General features: G+C 45.1%; 1 protein-coding gene across 2 annotated transcripts in view; it reads left to right on the top strand.

Annotated features, from left to right (window-relative positions):
- Positions 1–710: 710 nt before the first annotated feature.
- LOC142804162 (uncharacterized) overlaps positions 711–25,280 on the top strand; it is a 47,549-nt gene continuing 22,979 nt past the window's right edge. The window contains exons 1-3 of one of the 2 annotated variants that reach the window (XM_075890776.1): positions 711–1,850; positions 3,068–3,252; positions 19,041–19,599. In XM_075890776.1, the coding sequence (XP_075746891.1) occupies positions 713–1,850; positions 3,068–3,252; positions 19,041–19,310 (1,593 nt within the window). In that variant the 5' untranslated portion in view covers positions 711–712 and the 3' untranslated portion in view covers positions 19,311–19,599. Of the gene's footprint in view, positions 1,851–3,067; positions 3,253–19,040; positions 19,600–25,280 lie in introns of those variants that run through there. The other variant, XM_075890777.1, reaches the window with a different exon arrangement.

Raw genomic sequence — 25,280 nt, 5'->3', positions numbered from 1 at the left:
GTTACCATCACGTCGTGTTGGTCTCAGCGAAAAACTGATGTCCGGTTACGTTGGCCCCTACCGCGTCATACGCAAGGTCACCAGCGTGACCTATGAGATAGCTCCACTCCATACCACGTCAGTACCAGCTTCAGTCCCGACCGATATAGTGCACGTCTCACGGCTTAAGCCATACTTCTCACGCCCCGAGAATCGATCGCACCGGGACGGTGCTTCTGCCGCCGGCGGGTAATGTCACGGGCTAAGTAGATGCCTGAGGATGACGACGACGAAGTGCTGAACGGGAACGTGCTCGGACTGCAGCAGCGTCGTACGCATTAGCTCGCCAGTATATTCGCCAGTACACATTTGTTCATCAGTGTATACTTTATTCCCCGTAACAATATGACAATTCAATGTGCTAGAAATAGCAATGTACACACACGTGATCATGTCTGCCATGCTCGGGCAGTATACGACGAAGAAAATCTGCATCCATGACGTCACAGAAAGCTGATTGTCAGGTCGACCATGAAATTGTATGGAATGTGTGTTTACAAAGAAATTAGTTGCCCTAGGTAGGGCTCTAATACGAGTGTCGTTCTAATGAATATTAATAGTTTGCAAGATTGATGGTACGGAAATCAATATCCGTTCTGTGCCCACCTTTTGGCCTTTGCGCGCACCCATCGCCAGGTTCTCTTTTTCAGACGAAGGCACACTTTCTTGCGGCATGACTGTTGACGTGGAGAAACTGCTGTGCGATTCTGTCACTAAGCTAGAGGCCTTCACGAGGCAGCGACGAGAATTGGATTTGCACCTGTACGTTCTTATCGACATCATGATGCGCAAGATTGATACGCTTACGCGCGAACGTCGCAACCTCGTTGCGCAAGAGTTCAGCAATGCACAAATTGAGGGCGGCGAACCACAGCAATCATGTACATCTAATGCTGAAAGACATCGGCTGGAAGGACTGGCGGAGCATTCGCAAATGCTGATGGCTGAAGGGACGAGCGTACACGAGAGCACACAACTTTCTGGTGATCGCGCTTTTGGTGACGACGCCCCCGGAGTCCCCCGTTCTGGAGCTACAGACACGTTTTGTGGTGTTGCTGGGTTCACTAACAAGAATTCCCTGAGCGGTGACATTGTGCTCGACGGTGACTCGATGGCTTCAAACGTCGGCACAGACGGTGTGGCTCAAAGTACCGACGAAGGTATTCACACTACCCTGGACGAGGTGGTAAATGTTTTTGGCGATGCTCTAGCGCTTGGAGGACTGGAACCTAGCCGTAACAAGTTGTCATACGACATCTCAAGAAACGCCACCATAGTCCTAAAGAACAGCGTTGAAACCCCTGTGTGCTTTGAGGACGCGGACACGACAACGTTCAAAGTGGAGGAAGAGCGTTCAACAATGCGGGAGAGACTGGAGCACGAAAGTAATGAAGCACTGTCTCTCAGAGACGATTCCCGTGATGAACCAAGTTCGGCCTTGAGAGCACAGCAGCCCGCTGTGTCTGATAATGAGGTATGCCGAGGAATCACTTGGAAGTCGCCTAAAAGCGACAAATCGCCACTATTTGACAGCAATGGTTTGACTCCAGTAGAAACACTGTCGACCAGTTCATGTAGATCTCGTGAACGCGTAAATATTGGAGAACTTCCCGAGGAAAGAACTTCTCGGAGCTACATTAGTGGCGACGGGGATCGATTCACAAGCGCTGAAGCAGAAGCCGCGAGTTCCCCTAGGAATTTACTAGAATGCGTCGACTACGATTCTCAACACTCCTCGGCAACGCTGGAGCGCTCGTGCCACGAAGAAATACTCTCGCGAAAGAAGAGCTCTGAGGACATATCGCTCAATGGTGAGGCCTTCCTTGTTTTCCTTCACGTTGATCAATCCTGTAAAGCTTAAAAGTGTGCGCATTGCGCTAGTTGGCGAAGTTTTCTTGATGGCGTAAACCAAAGCGGCCACAACAAGCAAGTACTTATGCGCTTGTTCAAGGATTATGCTCTTTTGTTTTGTTTTGTTCCAGTGGTAGCAGTTGTGCCGTAAACACGGCGCAAACATCATGCGCACAGTGTTCCGCGATTGAACGAGAACATAGGAGCGCTTGGCTTGGAAGCTGCGCGGCGCCACCAGCGGCCGGCGACGTCAGGCGCTTAGCGTCGGCGCAGTGTGCACTCCCCGGCGAGTGGCGCTTTTTCGTCTTGCACTGCCATGTACTGCCACGCTTAGAATTATTCCGCAGCTAGCCGTTCGCGAGACAAAAGAGCACCTAACGCAGTCTTTACTGCACATGTGCGAAACACGATGCAGCCGCCGGCAGTTGATGGCGGAATGATGTTTCATTTCCTTTAACTGTTTTTTTTGTTACGACATAGACTGACCCTTAAAGCAGAATATCTTTTTGCATGTATGGGTAGTAAATGTGCGCCATCATGCCGGTGTTGTTGGTTGCTGAGCTCGAGCGTCAATCTTTCGGGTTACTGCTGCTCGTATTCGACTTGGTTTCCACAGGAGCCAGTATATTTGATATTCAATGAAGCAGCGCACAAAAGGACAAGATCACGCACACATAAAGTGACGTAAACATATTTTATGCATGTGTGATCACGTGTTTTTTTTTGTACGGCTTCACCAGCCATTATGACTGACCAACTAGCTCATTAGTACCTCTTGAGTACCTAGTATACATATCAGAATCACGAAATTGAGCTGCTTACTTAAACGTTCCTGTTCATGAATTTTTATACAGATGAGCTTCTGTACACGATTTCACATCGTACTCAGTTTTACCGCTTACTAGTTTGGCTTTGTAGCTTATTCATACGTTTATGCTTTAATGAAGCAAATGTGTTCATCTGCCACCACATAGTTCAAGCGTTCAGCCACTGTCGTTAGCCCCCACATACACACCGCGCACATTTCCATACATACATACATGCATTCATGCATACATACATACATACATACATACATACATAAATACATACATACATGAAATCGTCATTTTACGTTATATGGTTAAAAGGTGATTTGTCCTAATTTCGATAGTAATTCGTGACTGCGCTCGTGCAGTTGGTGACCACGAATGCGAAGCTCAGGAGGGTGACAAGTGTGCCACTGATCTTCTAAAACAGCCAGTGTACCGCTTCCTGGATTGGTTTCGAGGCCTCAAGAGGCCTCGTTCAGAGCAAGATTTAGCAGCCGTGAAAGACTGGAAACGCCTGAGGTGCTCCTCCGAAAGTGCCTTGTCTTCAAAGGTAAGCTGTGTGGGCTTGGTAGTTTTAAGAGGCTGTTTTTTTTCTTTTATTGTGAAAGTTCAACCTTCGGCATAGCGGAACAGGGCCTTAAAGATAACGCAATCTAACTCCCAAAGACGCAGGCGCAGTAGTCATCAGACGCGGCGCCCGTGTTGTGGTGGCCTACAAACACTAAACGCTGTTTCAAACAACGTATCACGTCTAATTTTTCAACGCCTTTTCAAGTGGAGCTTGCTACGAGTTGCTGATTGTGGTGATGGCGGCGTCGCACGCGAAAATTCCGTCACTGGCGAATGCAGAGAAATAGGGCCGTCGAGGTGGTCTGCATAATCAGATGCGTATTGGTATGCGCCGTTTTATAATAATCGGTGCTCTCTCAATCGTGGACTTGTCGATAATCAGCAGTTTCCCATATGCATGGCAGTCGGATCTTGTGTAGACGTGACTTGTAATTTCACTTTCCCTCATTACATTTTTGCCTAGATATGAACGAATGACTGTTGATCTTGAGTATAGCAGCTGTAGTGCTGCTCTGTAAGCGCGTGGACGAAAGTGCCATTCCCGACATGGAGTAAAGTAAAGGTTTAAGAGCGCATTGCGTAATGAAACGAAAACAAACTTGAGGTAAGTACGCACATTCCAAGCTTCACTTGACCCAATTTTCTCAGTAGGGGAAATGATCCTGAATTATTATTGGTAAATGGGTTCTATTCTTACACCAAATATTATTAGAAATACAGTAGGAGCCAGCTTTCACCATATTCACACATTCGTATGCAAATGTCTACAAACTCACTTATCGGTCGAATTACTCAGGGCCGGATGAAGGCGCGAGTCTGAGTATGAGTGACACCAAGTGAATTATAGTTCAGCTATTCTCAGTGTGAGTGAATCCTGTGGAAGAAAATTTTAGTGAGTGAGTGCAATTGAATCGTTAGCGTAAATAAAATTCATGAATGAGTAAGCAACACATTATCTTCCGCCACATCTTCATAAGTGACGCTGTATATGGGCACCTTTACGATGATGGCGTGCTATCCCAGTTTCGCGTCTCTTAAAGCAAGAAATTCAAAAAAGAAAAACTGAGGATTACTGTAAACATAAATATAAGCATATCCGCATAGCCCACTTTGTGTGCGCCAACAGACTATCGTGTAACTGCCAGAAGCCAGCAAGTATAGCGTTTAAATTCAATGGAACGTAAGAGCAGACGCGATACACAACTAAACAAGAACAAAATCAGTTACATGCTTGTCAGATGTGTGTGCCATGGTTTGAGCAGTTGAGGCACGTCTGCTCTTTCGGGGGAAAGGAACAGAGGGCTTGCTGCCCGTTTCTTTTAAAAACAGCCGAGGCCTTAGTGATCATTCTTGCTTTGTCGCCAACATCGAACTGTCTCAACCACTGTTTGGTAAACGACGGGCGTGCAACCGTACAGAACACACTGCTGAGCAAGGTTACTCTTACCGAATGCTGAAGCACAACACCGCGCATGTATGCAGTTTGCGCATGTATGCATGGACTGCGCAGGTGAATATGTATTCTGCTGTATTATGCTCGATTGATAAACACATAAAGTTGGTTTTTCTACACGTATGGTTTTTTTTTAAATGCGAAACATTTCTTAGTGAACTTCGGCGACACTGAGCGTTATCTATCTATCTATCTATCTATCTATCTATCTATCTATCTATCTATCTATCTATCTATCTATCTATCTATCTATCTATCTATCTATCTATCTATCTATCTATCTATCTATCTATCTATCTATCTATCTATCTATCTATCTATCTATCTATCTATCTATCTATCTATCTATCTATCTATCTATCTATCTATCTATCTATCTATCTATCTATCTATCTATCTATCTATCTATCTATCTATCTATCTATCTATCTATCTATCTATCTATCTATCTATCTATCTATCTATCTATCTATCTATCTATCTATCTATCTATCTATCTATCTATCTATCTATCTATCTATCTATCTATCTATCTATCTATCTATCTATCTATCTATCTATCTATCTATCTATCTATCTATCTATCTATCTATCTATCTATCTATCTATCTATCTATCTATCTATCTATCTATCTATCTATCTATCTATCTATCTATCTATCTATCTATCTATCTGTCTATCTATCTATCTATCTGTCTGTCTGTCTGTCTGTCTGTCTATCTGTCTATCTATCTGTCTGTCTGTCTGTCTGTCTGTCTGTCTATCTATCTATCTGTCTATCTATCTATCTATCTATCTATCTATCTATCTATCTATCTATCTATCTATCTATCTATCTATCTATCTATCTGTCTATCTGTCTATCTGTCTATCTATCTGTCTGTCTGTCTGTCTGTCTGTCTGTCTGTCTGTCTGTCTGTCTGTCTGTCTGTCTGTCTGTCTGTCTGTCTGTCTGTCTGTCTGTCTGTCTGTCTGTCTGTCTGTCTGTCTAGCCGCCTTCGACTTTTCGCTCTCCTAGCCGTTTAGATAATAGTATCAATACCAAACTTGGTATGATAAAACACGACTGCATGAAGAACATATTTAACTAGTCACAACATGAAAATCATGACATGTATGTCATGAATGTCATGATTTACATGTCATGGTCCGGCAGCTATTGCGTTGGTTTCGTTCTCATGACATGTTGCAAAATTGGTATGGTATGACATGATTGCATGCCGAGCACAAGGGACTGACCTTAACACGAAAATCATGACATGTGTGTCATGTAACAACATGACTACATTCCATGCTCATGATGCGCTTGCGGCCGTTTCCCTAGCGTCACATATTCCAAATTTGATATTACTGGATGTCAGTGGATGACGAAGGTATGATAATGGTGCAAACATGATAAACGTAAGATGCGTGTCATGTATCAACATGCCGACATGCTACGCTCATGATGCTCTCGCGGCCGTTTCGCTAGCTTCACATGTACCAAACTCGGTATCACGCTACGTGAATGGAATATATAAGTAAATGACACATTCAAACATGATAATCATGATATGCGTGTCATGTAACAAAATGACTACATGCCACACTCATGATGCACTCGCAGCTGTTTCGCTAGCTTCACATATGCCAAATTTGGTATTACGTGACGCCAATGGATAACGAAGGTATGATACTGATGCAAACATGATAATCATGAGATGCGTGTCATGGGAGAACATGACTAGATGCCACAGTCAAGGCGCCAAGACATTTCGACGTGACGTGGTGCACGTGCTTGCTGGTTTTCATTTCGTCGCGTCACGTTGGCGTTGCCATGCGAAGCGCCGGTCCTGCCATATACTCGAAGGCGTGCGTCGCGCTGCGTTGCTTTGACGCATGCGTGTTTCAGCGCGCCCGGCGTTCCTCCGTCACGGAAAGAGAAAGACGCAGTGTTGTCTGGGCAATGCATTGGTGCGAAACGCAGCATGTCGCATTTTGCACCAGTTGCCATCGGGCCGTACCGACGGACGCTCGGTGGGCCTGGCGTCAGACTATAGAGTGCTCGCATTTCGCTAATTTGGACATTGGAGTATATTTGACCCTTCATCATGTGGTCCAGATCATTTTGGTAGCTCCGCATATACCAAATTTAGTGTTACGTGACGTCAATGGATGACGAAATATATGACTTGTGCAAACATGATAATCCTGACACGCATTTCATGTAAGAACATGACAACATACCACGCTCATAGCGTGCTCGCGGCCGTTTCGCTAGCTTCACATATACTAAATTTGGTATCACGTGACGTGAATAGATGACGAGGGTAAATGACACATCATTTACCTCCACCTCGTAACGTTGTGCTGACTTTACAGTGACATATCATCATTTCTCTTTCGTGCTTCGCATATCATTGATTCCACTGTACGTGGGATCTGCCCATTTTTGTTTTGTTGTGCGGGTGTTCAGTTTTGGTTTTGTGGGTTGAGATGGACGCGGACGACAAGGATATCCCCCACGAAGTTTCACGCCTAGAAACAAACGCCCGAACGGAGGTGTATCTTCCCTTCTCTACGCGGGAGACTGTGTACATAAGAGATGACTGCCACTTTGTACATTTAAACTGGCGGTCATTTACCAATTCTCCTGCCAGGTCTGATTCTGTTGCACCGCGCCTTCGCCAAATCACAGCGGCGTCATAGGGAACGAACATGCTGATACTGCCGCGCGGGCAGCACTTGAAGGAACACAAGAAGAAGCCATATCACTTTCGTGGACCGGTGCTGCCAGTAATCTACGACGACTTGCGCGTGAATTCACGTTTTCGTTATGGTGCCCACCCAGCAACGAGACGAATCGTCAACACCACCTGTCCTCTTTGATGGCTTTCCGCATGCCCACTGGGCTCGACCGAAGAGAAGCCACTATTCTTCATCGCTTATGGCTAGGGGGGCATTTACAATATCTTATTCATCTTATTCACAACGCATCTTATCATCTTACTCACAACGCTCTCTGCGATGCCTGTCATTGCGAAGAGACGCTACACCCCATCCTGTGCGACTGTCCCTTGTATGACATCGAGAGACAGTCAATGGCGTCCATTCTTGTGCGCATTGACAACAGCCAAATGTCTGTTGACACTATTCTTTCAAGTGCCCGAGAGAAGACATTGCAACAGAAGGCGACAAAAGCACTGTTGAAATTCCTACTGGACACGGACTTGAACAAGCGGCTGTAACAGCAATGTCACAGACCACAAATGACAAGACTAGACTATGTCTGAGTGTGCGAGAATGTGCTGCCTAATGTGCTGTGTTTATCTCTCTTCCCTCTCATCTCTATCTTTCATATACCCCATCCCCCTCCCATGTGCAGGGTAGCAAACCGCCTGCCTATATGCTGGTTAACCTCCCTGCTGTTCTTTTCCTTCTATTTTGCTTCCTTCCTTTTCTTGCCGTGGGCTGACCTAAGCGGCAGAATCGGCGTATTCGCCTGAGGCATGTATTTTCGACCGACACGTTTACATATGTAAACTAGAAGAAATTGTGGCAATAGTGTCTATGAGTGCTGCAACACATAGCGCTTCAGCAAGCACGGGAATGGTAGGTAGTACATGGATCTGTCTGATTTTCGTAATTTCGGCTCCAGTTGGCTTCGCTTGGCTTGAAGTTTCTTTATCACGAAACGACAGCAAATTTTGAACAGTTGAACTTGACTAGTTTTACCTTTGTAGGCTCACTGTTTCACATCGGCTGACGATGTTTTAACTACCGGTTCTTCATTCGAAACAAAATCAAAACACTGCAATAAACGAAGCCACAAGTGGCTTAATTCAAGGCCCGCAAGAACTACGACTATGCAAATCCATGTACTACCCATCATTCTCATGGTCGCTGAACGATCGCAGTGCCAGAGTCCCATCTAGTTAATTCTAGGAAACTCTATGGCTGAAAAGGCTAATTATAGGTCCAGAAACCCCATTTGTGGAATTCGATTTGCTAGAAACTACGAACTAGGGCACCATTTGAATACTCTATCGATGGAGGCAAAAGTGATTGAGGCCCGTGTATTTAGAAATAGGGGCGCGTTATAGAATACCAGGTGGTCGAAAAAACCACAGCATTAGACTACGGCATCTCTCATAATTATATTATCGTTTCGGGATGGCAAACCACTCCAACATTTATTATCACTATTACTATTTGAATATGGCCAACGTCTTTACAACAGAGGAACCAAAAGCCACACTATAACAACCTACTAAAACAACGTACAATACCAAAAGGATTTTTCAATCTTTGATATTGAAAGTCAGCCGCAAACCTCCCTCTTTAGGTGTGCAAAAGTGCAGTCGACGGGAGGTTGAGAGGTTAAGCTCGTTTTGAGGAACGCCTATATCTATTTCGAAGGGCAACATACCTTTACCAGTGGCTGTGAACTGAAGTTCGTTGTAACAGCTTAAACTTTAAAGTATAAAGTTCGTTTAATTTTGTTGTAACAAGCAGTCTTCCACTATGAGAGTGGCCGACTGCTATGACGTGCTTTGCACTGGCCTGTCATTCAATCGTCCCAGCCCGTTCGACAGTGTTTTTTATTTATGCTTGGCCTTTCTGCTTTCGGAGTTTCGACTTTTATTTACCGCTCGAAGATCAAGTTCCGGAGTGTTTACTCCACCAGGAAAATGGCGGCCGGTAAAGCTTGGTGTGTGCGTACGTCAACGTAAGACTTTCCCTCTCCTTTTTTCTTTTCTTTTTCTTTTCTTTCGCAATACGCAGTGCTTCCTTCTGCTTCCGGTATGCGTACCTAGAATAGGAGCCGAATGCACAGGCTTAGAAGTGCACTACTTCATCTGCTACAGGCAAAAAAGAATGTTATGCGTTCTTATACAGGCAATAAAATGTTGCAAAGAGAATTGACATGTCAGCTCAATAAAAAAAAAACACAGCCAACTCGATGCGTGTAGAGCCTGTGCAAACAGTGGAGTTTAAGGTGACTGAAACCGGAAAAGTACCACGTTTATCTTCTTTCAGCTGATGATGCCTTCCCGCTCCGGCCAAGTAGCCCTCACTCGCAGTTCGATTTTCATATTGCCTCATTCTTTTTACCCGGTTTTAGACGCACGGAGCTTCAAAGAGTGATTGTTTCTAGTGCTTCAGAAAGCGTACACTATTTGCGGCATCGCTTTGATGGCATCGCTTTGATCCTTTACGAGATTATCAAGACATTAAAGAATGCCATGATGCTACGCTTTTGGAAGCAGCTTCTGGCGAGAGTCGGGCACAACGCGCTTTACTCTATATTCGGAGCGGAAAGAAAATGGCAGGAATAATTTTGTTCGCACGGATGATACCTGCCTTCGTAAAACAGATGCTTCATTAGGTGACTTGCACTGATGTCACTGAAGCCTCCATGCTGCTGCACCGCATACACGCAAGGTTTGTGATACATTGCGTGTCAGTGTTGCATCCTTGTATCATTTGCAGTTGCTCTTGTTATTGACAAACAGGGGCCCATAAAGGTCTGGCCGCATTGTTATCATATCACAGGAAGTTAACCACTATGTGATTTTGCTATACCTACGTCACCAAGGTCGTCCTATTCGTGAGCCAGTACTTTCTGAAGCTCCCGGCATTACGTCGCTTACAGGCTACCCAGAAATGTGTCGGCGATGTTTGCCTCGCCGCTATATTGGTGCAGTGTTTTGCTGTGTAGTAGCCAGGCAAAAAAGGTTCATACACAAGTAATATCGCCGGGCAGCTCTAGTTTTTTGTGGCGTAAGACTGACGTGTGTTGGTTCAGAGATAACGATCAGCACACCGTGGAAACTTACAGTTACACCACTTTATTTGTAATCCCTTTTTATTGTTCGTATTTATTCGAGGCAAATATGCTTGACCCAGACTCCCATGTGAGACGCCGTCCATGACATGACATGGCAGAAATCTTATTTAGGTCCTGAGGGACAGATATGTAGGAAAGCCATAGTCCTCGCCCCCCCCCCCCCCCCGCATTTATGGCCTCCGAAATGGCAGGGGCGCGGCGGATTTCTCTCCGGCCGTCCAAATCGCACGGGTACAGCGGCTAGAATTCTAGCCACTGTAGCACGGGAAGAGCGTGTTTCCAGAGGTGGACGTGGCTGCCTCTTTTCTCCGTACCGCGACGCTCCCAGAGAGGATCGAAAGGGATACCGTGCTGTTGGCGTAGCTTGCATGTGGCAAGAAAAGAAATGGTTTTGTGCTTTTGTATAACCTCGCGCTCATCTGAAAATCTCGGGTTAAGGTGTACAAGAGGCAAAGTCAATGCTAGGCAGTATATATTCTCAAGTTTTTATTGCTTGTTGCTGTACATTTGCACCGTGGCTGTTCGTATTAGAGCACCTAACAGTGCAATGCCTGTGCAGGAAATCTGAATCTTCTAGAAGGTTACTATATTTTGAAGTTTGCGGGCTGCATAGTAGGCGGGGCACTGGTGAAGGAGAAAAAGCAAGGCAGCTGCCTGATTCGCAAGCGAAGTCAAAAGACTGCCGCTTTATATGCTCATGGGTTACACTCAATTAATTGGATATATTTTCTCGCTTTTCATTGAACAAGCGCTGCTTTTCATCGTAACGCCGTTTAAAAATTTTTTCAGGTGCGCTGATGTGATCCCTGCTACCTTTTGTCACGACGTAGAAGCAGGTGACAGGGAGAAAGGTGCAGGCGGTCGCCATACGTCTACACTGCATCTAGACTGAACGTCATCGGTTCTGGGATGGCCACATGCTAGTTACAGGCGGTTTTTGGTAACTTGTGGTCTACCATTCGCACTGCGAGTTTTACGCTGTTCAGTGGATAGGATGGGCAATATAACAACGAGCATCTAAATTTTTTGCGTGTTCAAAAAGACCGCCACACGCATTCAGAGTTTGGCGTGCTTGGTATGAAACACTGCCAGTTACATAACAGTGAGAGGAACTTCTTTCTTTAGTGGCCTAATTCAACGAATACTTAGTTTTCTTACAAAAAATGCTGTTCTACTGCAAGTGCGACCCTTTGATTTGTATGTGGTCAACATCACAATGAATGAACATGATACCGATATTGCCACTGTGCTACCAAAACATGATAAAATCACAGAATAAAAAAATGAAGACGATGACAACTTAGATGCTTTCAATGTGAAAGATGTGGGGAGTAAAAGTAGATTGGCGGATAGAACGATTCTAAACTATTCTGGCAAAATTATTTATCACTTTACTTCAGTAACTAGACCAGGACACTCAGTTATCTAGAATGTAGCTGTGCTTCGGTTGACCATTTTATTGTTTCATTATTCGTTCGTAATAAATGGCAAAACAGTGTGTCACAATAGGAGGGCAAAAGGATTCAATGATGCGCCGCCGCGGTGGTCCAGTGGCTAAGGTACTCGGCTGCTAACCCGCAGGTCGCGGGATCGAATTGCGGCTGCGGTGGCTGCATTTCCGATGGAGGCGGAAATGCTGTAGGCCTGTGTGCTGAAATTTGGGTGCACAATAAAGAACCCCAGGTTATCTAAAGTTTTGGAGCCCTCCACTACGGCGTCTCTAATAATCATATCGTGGTTTTGGGACGTTAAATCCCACATATCAATCAAAATTATTCAACGACGATAATTATCGCTGTTTTCAGTTGTACACATCCCCAGAAAGGAGGAATGTTATTAAACCTCTGTACATCTCAAATTGAAATTTCTCACTCAGACAGAGCAAATTATAAGAAAAAAGTTATTATTGCCACAGACAAATTGCTGCTTCATTCCAATGATTATATCAAAAAAAAAATCTGCAGTAGCCATGTTTTTATTTGTAAACCAGACAAATCTGAATGCAGTAACAAAAAGCAATACTCGCGTTCAATGCAGGGAAGATTCTGGCGGTTATTTTTGCTCGTGTGCAAAAAAAAAAAAACGCTTTCTGCCGTGGTCTCCGCCACCGCCAGGTGGATGAATGGATGTATCTGGCTGTGCCCTTTAGATCGGGCGGTGGCTCACGTCACCTAGCCATAAAGTTCAGTGCTGTCACTATGTGTTTAGGGATTGAATTTCAATTGCGTATTCATTGTATTCAGGAATCAGTTACCTCCTCCTGACTATGTCTACCCGTTTAAAGTATATTTTGCCTTCACTGTCCCTAAACCCCAATGCTATGAAAAATTCCACGCTATTACCTTGGACTATAGGGTGAAGCCCTTTTCAGAACATTATAAAATGTTCAGCCATTTCCTTCTTCTCTCCACAAGCACAACATAACGTGTCTGTGCCTTCGTATTTGACTCGGTACGTCTTGGTTCGTAATACTCCCGTTCTGGCCTCGAACAACAGAGAACTCCCCGATAATTATCGTAGATCTTTTATTTTGTAATTTACTGTTAGACTTTGGTAGGCCTCCAGTGATGATTTCGCAAGCATTCCTATCTTCCACATGTCCCTCTCTGTTTCCTTCATCTTTTGCGTAACCGATGTTTCTTTTTTAGTTGGTATTCTGCTGTTGTGTAAACACTTGCTTGACAGTTTTCGAGTTCGCTTCTTCCATTCGGTATCAACGTTCTTCATGTACAAGTAGCTGAAAACTTTCCTAGCTTAAGGCTCCTCTCCCGATTTTCTCAATTGATACACAAATTCTATCTTGCTGCTAGCTTCTTTGTACTCAAACAATGCCCATCCCATGTCAGCGTGTGCACCCTGATTTGGGGTATTCCCGTGTGTTCTCAAAGCAAGTCTACTTGTCACGTTGTTTCATTTCGATTCTTGCTTGAACCATTGATTTAGTGCGCAAGACCACATTGCCGAACGTCAAACTGGTGACCATGACACTTTTCCTAACCCCTCTCACAACATCATACCTATTGTAGTTCCACAGTGCCCTATTTTTTATTACAGTTGCATTCCTGTCACCCTTAGTCATAACGTATCTTTCGTGCTCCCTTAGGTGCTCAGCCCCGTTATTTATCCATACGCCCAAATATTTGTATTTATTTACAATTTCTTGCGTTACTTCCTGTATCTTATTCTCACTGCCTTCATCAATAAAAATCATGATCGGCGATTTTTTCTTGCTGAGTTTCACATTTAACCTATCTTCCTCATTGCCACAGATGTCTCTCAATCCCTGCAGAACTTCCTTGTTGTCGGCTAATAATACTATATATTATGCATACATAAATGCTGGTAATGACTGTTCATTGTGTTTTCTTTGCTTGGCAAAAGAGAGGCTGAAGAAGAGTCGACTCCCCCCCAACTGGGCTTCTAGTCCCTGTAGATACAGCATAAATAGCAAAGGCGACAAGGAACATATCTGTAGAAGCCCTGTTGTGTGTATATATATATAGGTTCAGATAGCTGTTTTTAAGAAGATTAGTTATTTCATCTTCAACTTCTAATGCGTCCAGTATTCCTACATGTCTTCTTGAATACACCCTTTTCGAAAAAGGGTGCCATTAGCGCCACGGACGCGAACTACACTCTGCCGCCATTGTGAGGGCACCGCAGCAGACGACGCAGGCTGTGTGTCCCAGCAACGCTGATTTGCGTTTCTTGCAGCGCACACAGGCACCTCTTGCGTTCCTGCAGAACGCGGATTACGTCGGGAGGGCACGTCATCGAGTCTCTTGCAGGTCGGATCCATGCATTGCCAGTCATAACAAGCCAAACTGCTTGTCCAACCTGTTGAAGGGTACAAAATATTGCTCATTGTGCAGCGGAAGCAGCTCAGAAAGCTTATCGGAGAGTACTAGGAGCTCGTTCAAACTAGAAAGCGGTGCGATGGCAGCGTGTGATACGGAGAACTAGCCGCCAACACAAACATAACAGCACTCACGCATTTGACGGCTTGCTTTCCATGCCCTCATGATGGCTTTAGCTAACCCACACTGCTTTGCGAAGCGAAACTGACGAAAAGCTCACCGTGAGCTTTTCGAAAAGGGTATCGAAAAATTTATGAAAAAGGTCTATTACGCTATCATGGGCTCTCTTCATATCTAGAATTGCCAGCCACAGGGGCCTGTGTTCTTTTCCCACTATTTCAATACACTCGATCAATGAATATAGGTTGTCCTCCAACCTCCTTAGCTTACGGAACCCCTCTTGCAGTTCTCCCAGCACCCCCTCATTCTCCCCCATGTTTGAAGTGTCCCTTTACAATCTGTATCACCAGCCTGTAAACTACTGATGTCACTGCTACAGAATGGTAGTGGTTATATCAGCTTTGCCCCCTTTCCTTCATAGATTATACACATCCTGCTTAGTTTCCACCCGTTATTGCTTTGCTCGCTGCCTCTCAACGTTTTCTTAGTGTTTGGTCCTGGTTTCTTCATGAGCTTAATTGGGATGCCATCAGGGCCTGCTTATGTGCTATTAAGAACCCTTTTCTTTGCCCTTTCCCACTCTCGTTGTCTCAGTTGAGCCACTGCGCTAATTGGTCCATCCATCTCTGGTACGGTGCATGCAGTGCTTTCTTGGTGTTTAAATTGTACTATCACCATTGTTTTTATATATTCTATTGGCTCATCCCCTTCCACTCTAGCCCCTTGAAGTGGAGTTATAAACATTTTACCCATGCTTATCATATTACTCAGAAAAGTGAGGTGCTACAAAAGCTTCGCAGCTGCCTTTCGATCTTTTTTGTTTACATCCGTCATTCATTGGGCGCCCTTTCTTCAAATATTGTCTCTGATCTGGTCGCACGCTTGCCTTCTGAAGCTCCAAAAGTTATCCTAATTCCTTTTGATATCATCTTCCTGTTAACCCCTCTGTTTAGCATACCTCTGTTCCATTGAGGCTTCCTGACATCTTAATATAGCTCTCTTAACTTTCTCATTCCACCAGCTCTTGGGTTTGTGTCTTTTTTTTAGGTTGATTTGACTCGTACCTTAGCAAGCTCTAACTCAAACAATCTAGTTATGTTTTTGTACGTCCACTCTGTTTTAGAATCCTCGCTGATTACTTTCTCAATCTCTTCAGTTGCTATTTTTACTCTCTTTTTTGAATAAATGCCACCGTGTCGTTGCTCATAATGCCTCCTTTCCATTTTAATTTCTCTTCCAAAACTCGGCTTGATACGTTTGTGATCACTACGTAAGCTTCTGAACCAATATTCATCTATATTCATCACCCTCACACGATCATATATCCTATGTGGTATCTTTGCGTTGTCTTTAGTCGACTGCAGCCTTCCCACCACCAATGTTATCTGCCCTTCGCATTTCTCGGCACTATAGCAAACGAATAAATCTTCCTTTCGCACTTATACATTAGAGTTCTTCCTGTTTGGTCAGTATATCTATTTATATCTTCAATGTGCGCAGTCACATCTCCTAATATAATTAATCCGCACTCTTTTCCGATTTCGTAAATGTCATTTTCTATGCACTGCACCATTTCTTGGTTTTCCTCTCTGGGTTTTACCTCTGTCCACAAGAATACAAAACTCAGGAACGTCATCTGCCATGCCCCTTTCCCAGTTAGCCGTAATTGTTCCCTGCACTTCTGCTTGTCCCTTTGCCAGCCTGTACTTTTATGAATGAATGCTCCAATAACACCATCCCCATTTCTGCTGCCTTCTGTTCTATTACAAAATTCCCATGCGTAGTCCGGATTGCTAGGTGATTGTTCCATGTCCCTAAGATGTGTTTCTACAAACCCATATAGCATCAGCTTCTCCTCCCTTAGCTGTTCTTCTATCTCTACCCACTTCATCCTATTCCTACCACCCTGCATGTTAATATATCCTACGTCTGAATTGGTTCAGCCCTCGTGCCTACGTCGTTTTATCCCCCGGACTCTAGCTGTCTTAGATATTTGTGTCACGTTGGAATTGTATCTGCCTAAACCACCTATCAAGGAGTCGCCCTGGTTGTTTTCTTAGTTAGTAGCTCTCCTGGACCCTGAAGGGCGCACGTGCCCCCCAAAAAAACACTGCGCGTCCTGCAAGTCGCTAACCCACCTCATGACCTTGCCTCCTATCGGAATGAATTCTTTCTTGTTGAAAACCAACCCACCTCTGCACCTGTCTGTTTATTTCCACTATCTCAAAGCCTTTCTTTTTAATCATCTGCACCATCTTTTTCTTTTTGGTGACAAGTGCTTTTTGCAGGTAGCCTTCACACACCGGTACCTCCGCCATCGTGCATATCGATACCGGTTCATGAGGGGAAATGGCGAGCATGTCATCGCCCCCTTTCGCTAGTGTGGTCGCTAGTACTGCCAAATCTTTATTCACCGCATCGTTTAAACCGCCCGCAATCATCACGAGGTTTTGTTCGTCAGCTTTAGTTATGAGTTTTGTGCTCGCTTGCTTCATGAGTATTTCCTGCTTATGCCCCGGGAAAGTCTCTACCGAAAACCTCTTGTCACCCCTTACCCTCTCTTTGATTGCTTCTGCACATCGATTTAAATTCGACTCCCCGGCGATTATCACGTATTGTGACTTTCCAGCAAGTGCCCCCGCACATGGAGGTTACTTGCACCCGTGACACCGGCTGTTTTGTCCCCTCCCACCACCACCACTACTTCACTGAAGCTGGGTCCTTTGACCATTGAACCAACTTAGCCTTTTTTCCGAACTTGCTTTTTCTTTATTCTCCGCCATCCTGGGTGCCGGTGTCCCGCCGTGCTCTCCATCGGCCATTCATTTGTTCACCTTCACTAGTGCCTCCTCGGCTGACCTAAGCTTTTCTTCTATAGCCCTCATTTTTTCTAGCTTAGCCGCGGACGCAGTCTACAACTCGGCGAATATCATCAGCAGTTCACTTTTGGCAACCATCATCTCCCCTATTTTTCCTCAACCTCACATTGCCTACGCTTGGCGTTAGTCTCTTTTGCATTCACATCCGCACTCGCGTTCTTTTTCAAGCCCACCCGCATCTTAAACACTGTACAGTTTTTTTACAATGTCCATTTGACACCAATTGTCTTTACAAATTCTCCCACTTGATAATTACAAAACACGGCGTACGACAAACTCTGCCCTAAGAAAAAAAATTGTAAGCTCTACTACAAAAGTTTTCGTGTTCGGTGTACGTGCACGTCCACCACGGAGTGGCAGGACAAACACACACACACACGCACACGCACGCACACGCACACGCACGCACACGCACACGCACACGCACACACACGCACACGCACACGCACACGCACACACACACACACGAAAAAATAATTTGTTGACTGACTTCCCGAAAGCCGTAAAATGTAATAGGTGCTATGAAGGTTTACCCTGGTGCCTTGCTAACTATAAAAGGAAGCTCGAAACATGCAAAAGCACACCTGCACAGTCGATCAGGAGCCATCGAAAAACACGCCCATCCAGCGTGCCCGTCCGAACTGAAGCCGGAATTTATAGTGATTGCGCCCTCTTGCGGCATCTGGGTGCGCGAGGTGAAACTAGTTGGTTTTGCTGGGTGGCGCGGCGATTGGGACGGCCGAAAAGAAACATGCCGCACACCCATCGTTTCGGAGGCCATGCACCGTTAATTTTAGTTACCACTCCTCCGCGCACTTCTAGACACATTTCTTGACGACTCCGCTAGAAGGCGCTGGTCCACGCGTCATATGCCAGGTTGCATGTGCCATAGTTTTCTATGATTAACTAGAGGGGACTCTGACACTGCCATCGTTCAGTGACAGGACCATGGGAATGATGGGTAGTACATGGATTTGCCTAGTCTTCGTACTTGCGGGCGGCGATCACACTTGTGGCCTCATTTATTCCCGGTTTCGGTTTTGTTTCGAAGAACACGCCCTTTTGAATTTCGTGACGCGATTTGAAATGGCTAACCTAGAAGATTAAGGTGGTGAAGTGCAACTGCTGAACATTTTCCGAATATTGTTTTGCGACAAAGCAGCTTCGAGTAACGCGAAGCGAAATAGAACGTAAAGTACGAAGACTAGGCAAATCCGCGTATTACCAATCAATACAGTGTACCAGAAAAAGACAGTGGGCTTACTCAACCGTTCTCTTGACGCCGTTGGCGTTGCATAGGATATGTGGTGCCTAAGACAACTTAAATAGGAGCTTCATTTGCAAGAGCTGCTCACCGCAGGCCGCACGGAAGTTGCGACATGCGATTCCTTGATATTTGAAATAATCTTGCATGTATTAACTGCCACCTGACCATCTTAGAACACAGGTTGCCCTCGGATTTTCTCTTTTTCATTCTATTTTGCATTGAATGTCTACAGACAACCGTTATTTGGCTAGCCAGCGTTTCTGAGGTGATAAGTGTGATGATGATGCTTTGCTTTATTTAAACGGCACGCAGTGGTCGTTATAAGACTAAGTTATTCATGTTCCTTACGTGTTATCTGAAGGGTTCCCCAGACAACAATGGAGAGCTGTTCGCATCAGGGCTTTCAGCATCTTCCGAATCAGTTGGCGTTAACTTTGAAATCGTCAAGGAAGGGGATACGCTACTCACTCAAAGAGACCGCGTAGATGTGACCAGCGATGGCTGCGAAATCGAAGACGCTCCACTTCCCGACCTCTTCGACATCGCTGTTCTCAAGAATGCCATTGTGAGTGCCGAAGAATTACCAAATACCTCAAACCTATTGCAATTACCTGGCCAGCAACTTAAATAGTCTTTCCTTCTTCAAGAACTCCTTGGGGGGGAGGGGGTTTCGCGTTATCACGTTTCTAGTTAGTTTACTGACATGCATTAGCCACAAATAACACACACACACAAAGTGAAGAAACACTCAACGACAAGCACTTTGCTTGCCGTTGAGTGTTTCTTTGTGTGTTATTTGCGGCCAAAGCATGTCAGTAAGCAAGTACCAACTAGGCCAACAATCAGTATTGTTACAATATATTCCTAGTTAGTTTGAAGGCACTTTGAATTGTGTAGAAATAAAATTTTGCTCCAGCGAGTGTTCAACGCTTCCTCTCTAAATGCCGTCTAGCCACTGGCTACAACTCGTAACAAGACGAGCATATGAACGTCAGTGAAACCAACCTAACGTGAGATCATGCCCGCCTAGGAGTTTTTTTTTGCCGCCACACTTTCTAGCGCATGAGCGACCATGTTTTTATATTGGCTTTCTTTATGACTAGAATGACATGTTTGATGCATTGCTTTGAAAGAACATTCGAGGTTGATGTCTGCTATGGCTGATACATAAATTTGTTTAGCAGTTCATAAGTTGCTCAAAACACTGCGCCAACAGCGTAGATAAGAAGAGTGTACACTTTTCGGATTCCTTAACTCTTCATAACTTATACCTCTACAATAACGTGGTAATAATTATGAGTTATCTATATATTGTTCAGAATCGTTCAGCGTGTTGTACTAACTCAAAATATTCGCGCACAGCTTGGGCTTCACTAACAAAATCGAACCTCCGATTTTGAACGTTTGATTTCAAACATATACCATTCTATTTCACTTGAACAGGAACTCATCTTATCACATTCATACGTACCATTGCGCCTTGGTCATGAGTACTAAGATTTTATTCCGTTTCACCACACTAATGTTTTTTCAGGCTCTTTTTTACTAAAAATGAGTGCTGAGTGGGATCACCTTCCCCCTCTATCGTATGCATCGAGGACGCATCATCAATCAAAGCTACCCTAAAGTTTACAGCTTGTCATAGCTTCGTTTGTTTTAACATGTATTTTCATTATTATAATTTATTTCTATGTGAAAACTTTCACATTTTCTTTGTTTTGTATAACTTACTCCCTCGTTTTATGGGCCTTGAGGGTAGAATAAATGAAATGAAAAAATCAATTGATATCCAATGAAATACATACGGTCATATGGCCGTGATGGTGTAGAAGACTCCAGGGGAACTTGAGAACAGGTAACTCTTCATTAGGCCGACTGTGTAGCTGGGTTACCAGCGAGCAATCAGTAAGTACAGCCGGGCGCACTACAAAGATTATCACGAGAGCGTCGACTGGCCAAGCGTCCCAGGTCTCTTGCGGCACATTTAGAAAAAATAAAAATGAAAACTTCGCATTCGTTTCTCCCTGTTTGGCTAGGTGCTGCATGCTTTGACAATCACACCTCCGACGAACTCGTCACCCTTCTTCTCTATTTTACGTTTTTCAGTCATTGAGATCAAGCGTAACCTGGAAAGACCTTATCTTCCAGGATGATTACAGCGTTTGGACAAAAGCTCTGGTAAAACGAAAGCTCTGGGAAAGCTGATCATTGGTATTTGTGTTATTTGAATGATTTGATATGTTGCCCCAGAGATAAGCATCACGTCGTTATATTGAATTCGCCTGCCAATAATATCGTGCAAATAATTTTTGCCGAATGATATAATTGCTGTGATGCTAGACTTGACCCCAGACCATGTATCGCAAGAAAAGTGCCTTGATGTGTCACATTATAGGAACGCAAAAACATTGTTTTTGTGAAGGTTTATGTCCCAGTGAGAAATTTATTGCAAGGTGAACTGGCCACAGAAAAGAACCGTATTCTTGTAGCATTTCACCAGGAGAATAGCTTGAAAAATGCACCCACCCAAAGGATGCCTAGAAGAACTGAGGAGGAAGATGCCTTAATTCTAGCTTCGTGTTAAAAGACCATTTGATGACGGCGAAGACAATAAAAAAGAACTTGGTCCTGACATAAGCATTTCGTCTATTCGAAGAAAACTTAATACTGCCGGGTTTAAAAGCCACGTGGCGTCAAGACAGTCACTTTTCACTAGCGCACATCAAAGGAAGCGCTTGGAACTGGTGAGTCAGTAAGAACTCTGCAGCACTGAAGACTGGAAGCAGGTATTCTTTAGTGACAAATCTACGCTCTCTTCCTGTTGGAACAAGTCACTTCTTGTTCGGCGAGTCCGTGGTAGCTGGTGAGGTTCGGAATGATTGCGCATCATTTCACATGGTGACTAGGCACCACTCCCCAGAATCAGCAGCGTGTTCGGCGGCTGCATCTCCCAGACTATGTTCAGACTGCGGCAAAAGGTACTTCCCATAATTCTCCTGATAACCCGTTTTTAAAACAAGTCTTGTCCTGAAATCCACGAAAGCTCTTTAATCTCATTCGTCCAACTAATTTTCTGCCAATTTTCATAGGTCCAACTGAATGGTATAGCAGAGGAGATAAAGAGGGCAAGCATATAGCTTGCCTTCTCTAACTCCTCTGCTACCATTAATCGCCATCTCTTATCTTTCTAATTTCCTGCACGCTCGCCTTCTCAATTTTAATGGATAAGCCGTTAACTCGTGTTTTTCTCTAACGCACTGTACTATCTTTCTGGCTCGACGAAAATGATCTTACGGGATTACCGTCCAGTCAGTGCTTTGCATAGAAAATAATTTGCCTATTTTAGTGTGGATGCACTCTAATATTAATAATAGAGGGTTATCGAGTATTAGGGCAGTATTTCCGCCATGCAACAATAATCTACTTCGCGTACTTTCCACGTGTTATCAACACGGTTTTAATAGTTCGTGTTCACTAGTTCACTAACGATGTGCGCTCTGTCGGTGTGACACAGCATTCTTGGCTGGAAAGTGGCCATTGTCAGGAATCCAAAGAAACGCTGGCGCTGGCCGCTTCAATAGCACATGTGACGTTTCAACGCGTTATGAACACACTACTGGCCGAAGCGGAGTGGCAGACTTGCCTTGTTTTCTCGAACAACGTAGTTGTGTTTTCCTAAACTTTGACAAACACCTCTGGTGCCTAGAAGCTATAGTTCAAGCAATCAAGATTTCCGGACTCAAGCTGAAGACAAAAAAATGGCAGCATATCCACGAAATGAATGATGGAGAGTGGGGCGAAGCATCCGTCCGTCCATTCCTTCTTGCTCCCGTCCACCCATGCGTGCGTCTGTGAGGCTGCCCGTGTGTCCATCCGCCCGTCCGTGCGTGCGTCTGTTCATGTGTCCACACGTCCATCTGTGCGTCCGTCCCTGCGTTCGTCCATGAATTCGCTCCTGCATCCGTCTATGCGTCCATCCATCCGTGCAGCCATCCGTGCATCCGTCCATGCATTTGTCTGTGGGTCCGGTCGTCCGCCTATTCAACACTCCAAGTACCACCATCTCTAATCTTTTCATCATATATTCCTCATATAGAAGCACCGCCATCCAGCGGTCATTCCAAGGACTGAACGAGAGGAGGCACACGCACACTTTCTTACGGCTTGCGCATTGGGTCTACTTCCCACCTTCAACCACCTCGAGTTCATTGTATATACTAGTTCAATGTATTCATGGCACTGCGGCCCAACGCTCGCTAAACCTTTCTAAAACCAAGGAGGTTACGCCCTGCGAGTATAACGTAGCAACCCTTTCTTGCCAGATAGTGCTCAACGTACATGCCAATGGCTGCTAAAAGGGAATGAGAGACAAGAAAATTCGACTTTTAGATAATGCGCATGCTGCGAATTTTTGATTGTTCAGTGTCACAAAACAAGCGCTCAAAAATGGTGCACCGCCAAATTCTCGCAACGAAGCGCCGGAGAGACGCCTCGAGGTCAATGATAAAGAAGAAAACAAGCATCCAAAGACTCCCCAGGCGCGTGTCTCTCTCCCCGCGGAAGCGTAGGTTCGCCGATGAACCTCCTCACATCGGCGGCCGAGCAAGCCCTGGAAAGTTCTCGATGGAAAGGGGCGTGGTGATGCAGGGGTGCGTCATCTGTCGTGGACGGCCCTTGAACCGTCTCGCGCTTTCCGCAGCCTTCGCTGCGTATCGCGCTGACGAAGTGATGAGAATTTTCTGGAATCTAGCGCGGAAGGTATTTAACCGAGCAGCAGAGATGGGAGAGCAGGAGAAGAAGAAAGTACGCGCCAGAGTGCGTAAGGTGTTCCGCCATGTCGTCGGCGAAGGTTTTGTCCTCAGTGACAAAGCAGGAGAAGAAGGAATTTCACGCCAGAGTGCGTAGGGTGTTCCGCCTTGTCGGCGAAGCCTTTTGTCCTCAGTGACAAAGGAGGAGAAAAAGAGGATTTCCACCTGAGGGCTGAAGACTCGTGCTACAGGCAGGAGTGTGTGTCTACCGCCAGCGAGCGAAGACGCGTGGCAACAGCTGCGTGTGGGAAGCTGACGTGTTACCGGCGAAGAAGTTTGGTGCTTGGAGAGCGGCCAATTGAAGACGCGAGGTTTCCTGGAAGCGAAACTTCGGGGGCAGCAGAATGACAACAGCGCTGGACTTTGAGTGAGTGATTCTCAGAAGAGTATCATTCAGACTTTTGTTCCAAGGACTTTGGACTGAATAAGTTTTCGAACTCTTTAGTCTTTAGTGTCTTGGTTGTTCGATGCATGCGACTGCATTGTAGTGCGTATTGTTGTTGTGTCTGTTGTTTCGAGTGTGGCTGATTGTACTGTGTAGTACGTTGTTTGATTGGTGACATATCGTATTCATCTATTGTGGAGTGTGCATATTTTTGTATCCATTTGATCTGCCATAATTGAGAATATAATTTGGTTCTGTTTTTCAACTCTCGGCTCTGACTTGTTCTTTGGGCCACAGCCGGTGTCCGCTGGCGCGCCGAATATGACCACTTCTAAATTATCCACGCTTTCGTGCTGTGGTTCGGAGGGCCGTTACTCCGGCCCTTGAAATTAGCCCGGCGATCGCCTCCCTAATTAACGGAACCTGTGACAATTATTCTGGCGTCCGTGACAGGAACTTTTCGTGCACAGTGTGTCCAAAGTGGTGAGAAGAGCCTTGAGTTGATGATAATGCTATCAGAACGATTTTGTGTGTTGCTCAGTTTTCTCGCTAACGAGTGCAGGAGAGTGTTCCGATAGACTGATTTAGGCAGATACTTTTTGTACGCGGCAAGGTTTTATTTGCGAGACACTATATATCTCGAAAAGTTTTTAGCTCTTGGTGAGAAGATGGATCTTTCGGGCGCCGAACTACGGAAGTGGTTCACCCAAAAGGAAAAAGAAAAAAAAAGAGAGGGCCATAAGCAGCTGAGCTGGAAAAAGAAAGGTTGGCGGTCGAAAGAGCCAAAGCGGAAAAAGCAGCTGAGTTAGAGAGAGAAAGAGGTTAGCAGCTGAGAGAGCCAGGGAAGAAAAAGCAGCTGAGTTGGAGAGAGAGAGGTTGACAGCTGAGAGGGCCAAGGAAAAAAAAGCAGCTGAGTTGGAGAGAAAAAGGCTGGCCGCTGAAAGGGCGAAAGAAAGAAGAGAGGCAAAGGAGCGACAGCTGAAAGAAGAAAGAGAGCAGCAATTGAAGTTGGAGCTGGAGAGAGAAAAGTTGGCAGCCGAATGGACGAGAGAAGAAAGAGAGGCAATGGAGCGACAGCTGAAAGAAGAAGGAGAGGTGGAGATAGCTGAAAGGGAACGGCAGCGGCAGCATGAGATGGAACTCGAGCGGCTCCATTTGCAACAGCGAAGTGAAAATCCGGTCCAAGCTAGAGTTGAAAGCAGCGAACGGGAGGACCGTGGCTTCCGCTTGAACCCAAGCAAGCTGCTTGTAGCGTTTAATGAAAGGAAGGACGACCGCGACGCGTACCTTCACAGATTTGAGATGATTGCAAGGAGCCAGAATTGACCGGAACATCAATGGGCAACTGCTCTGAGTACTTGCTTGAGTGGTGAAGCACTCAATGTGTACTGTAGGCTGACGCTGACTG

This window comes from Rhipicephalus microplus, chromosome 3, assembly GCF_043290135.1.
Source record: "Rhipicephalus microplus isolate Deutch F79 chromosome 3, USDA_Rmic, whole genome shotgun sequence".
Classification (NCBI taxonomy): domain Eukaryota; kingdom Metazoa; phylum Arthropoda; class Arachnida; order Ixodida; family Ixodidae; genus Rhipicephalus; species Rhipicephalus microplus.
This window is presented reverse-complemented; position numbering and strand designations above follow the sequence as displayed.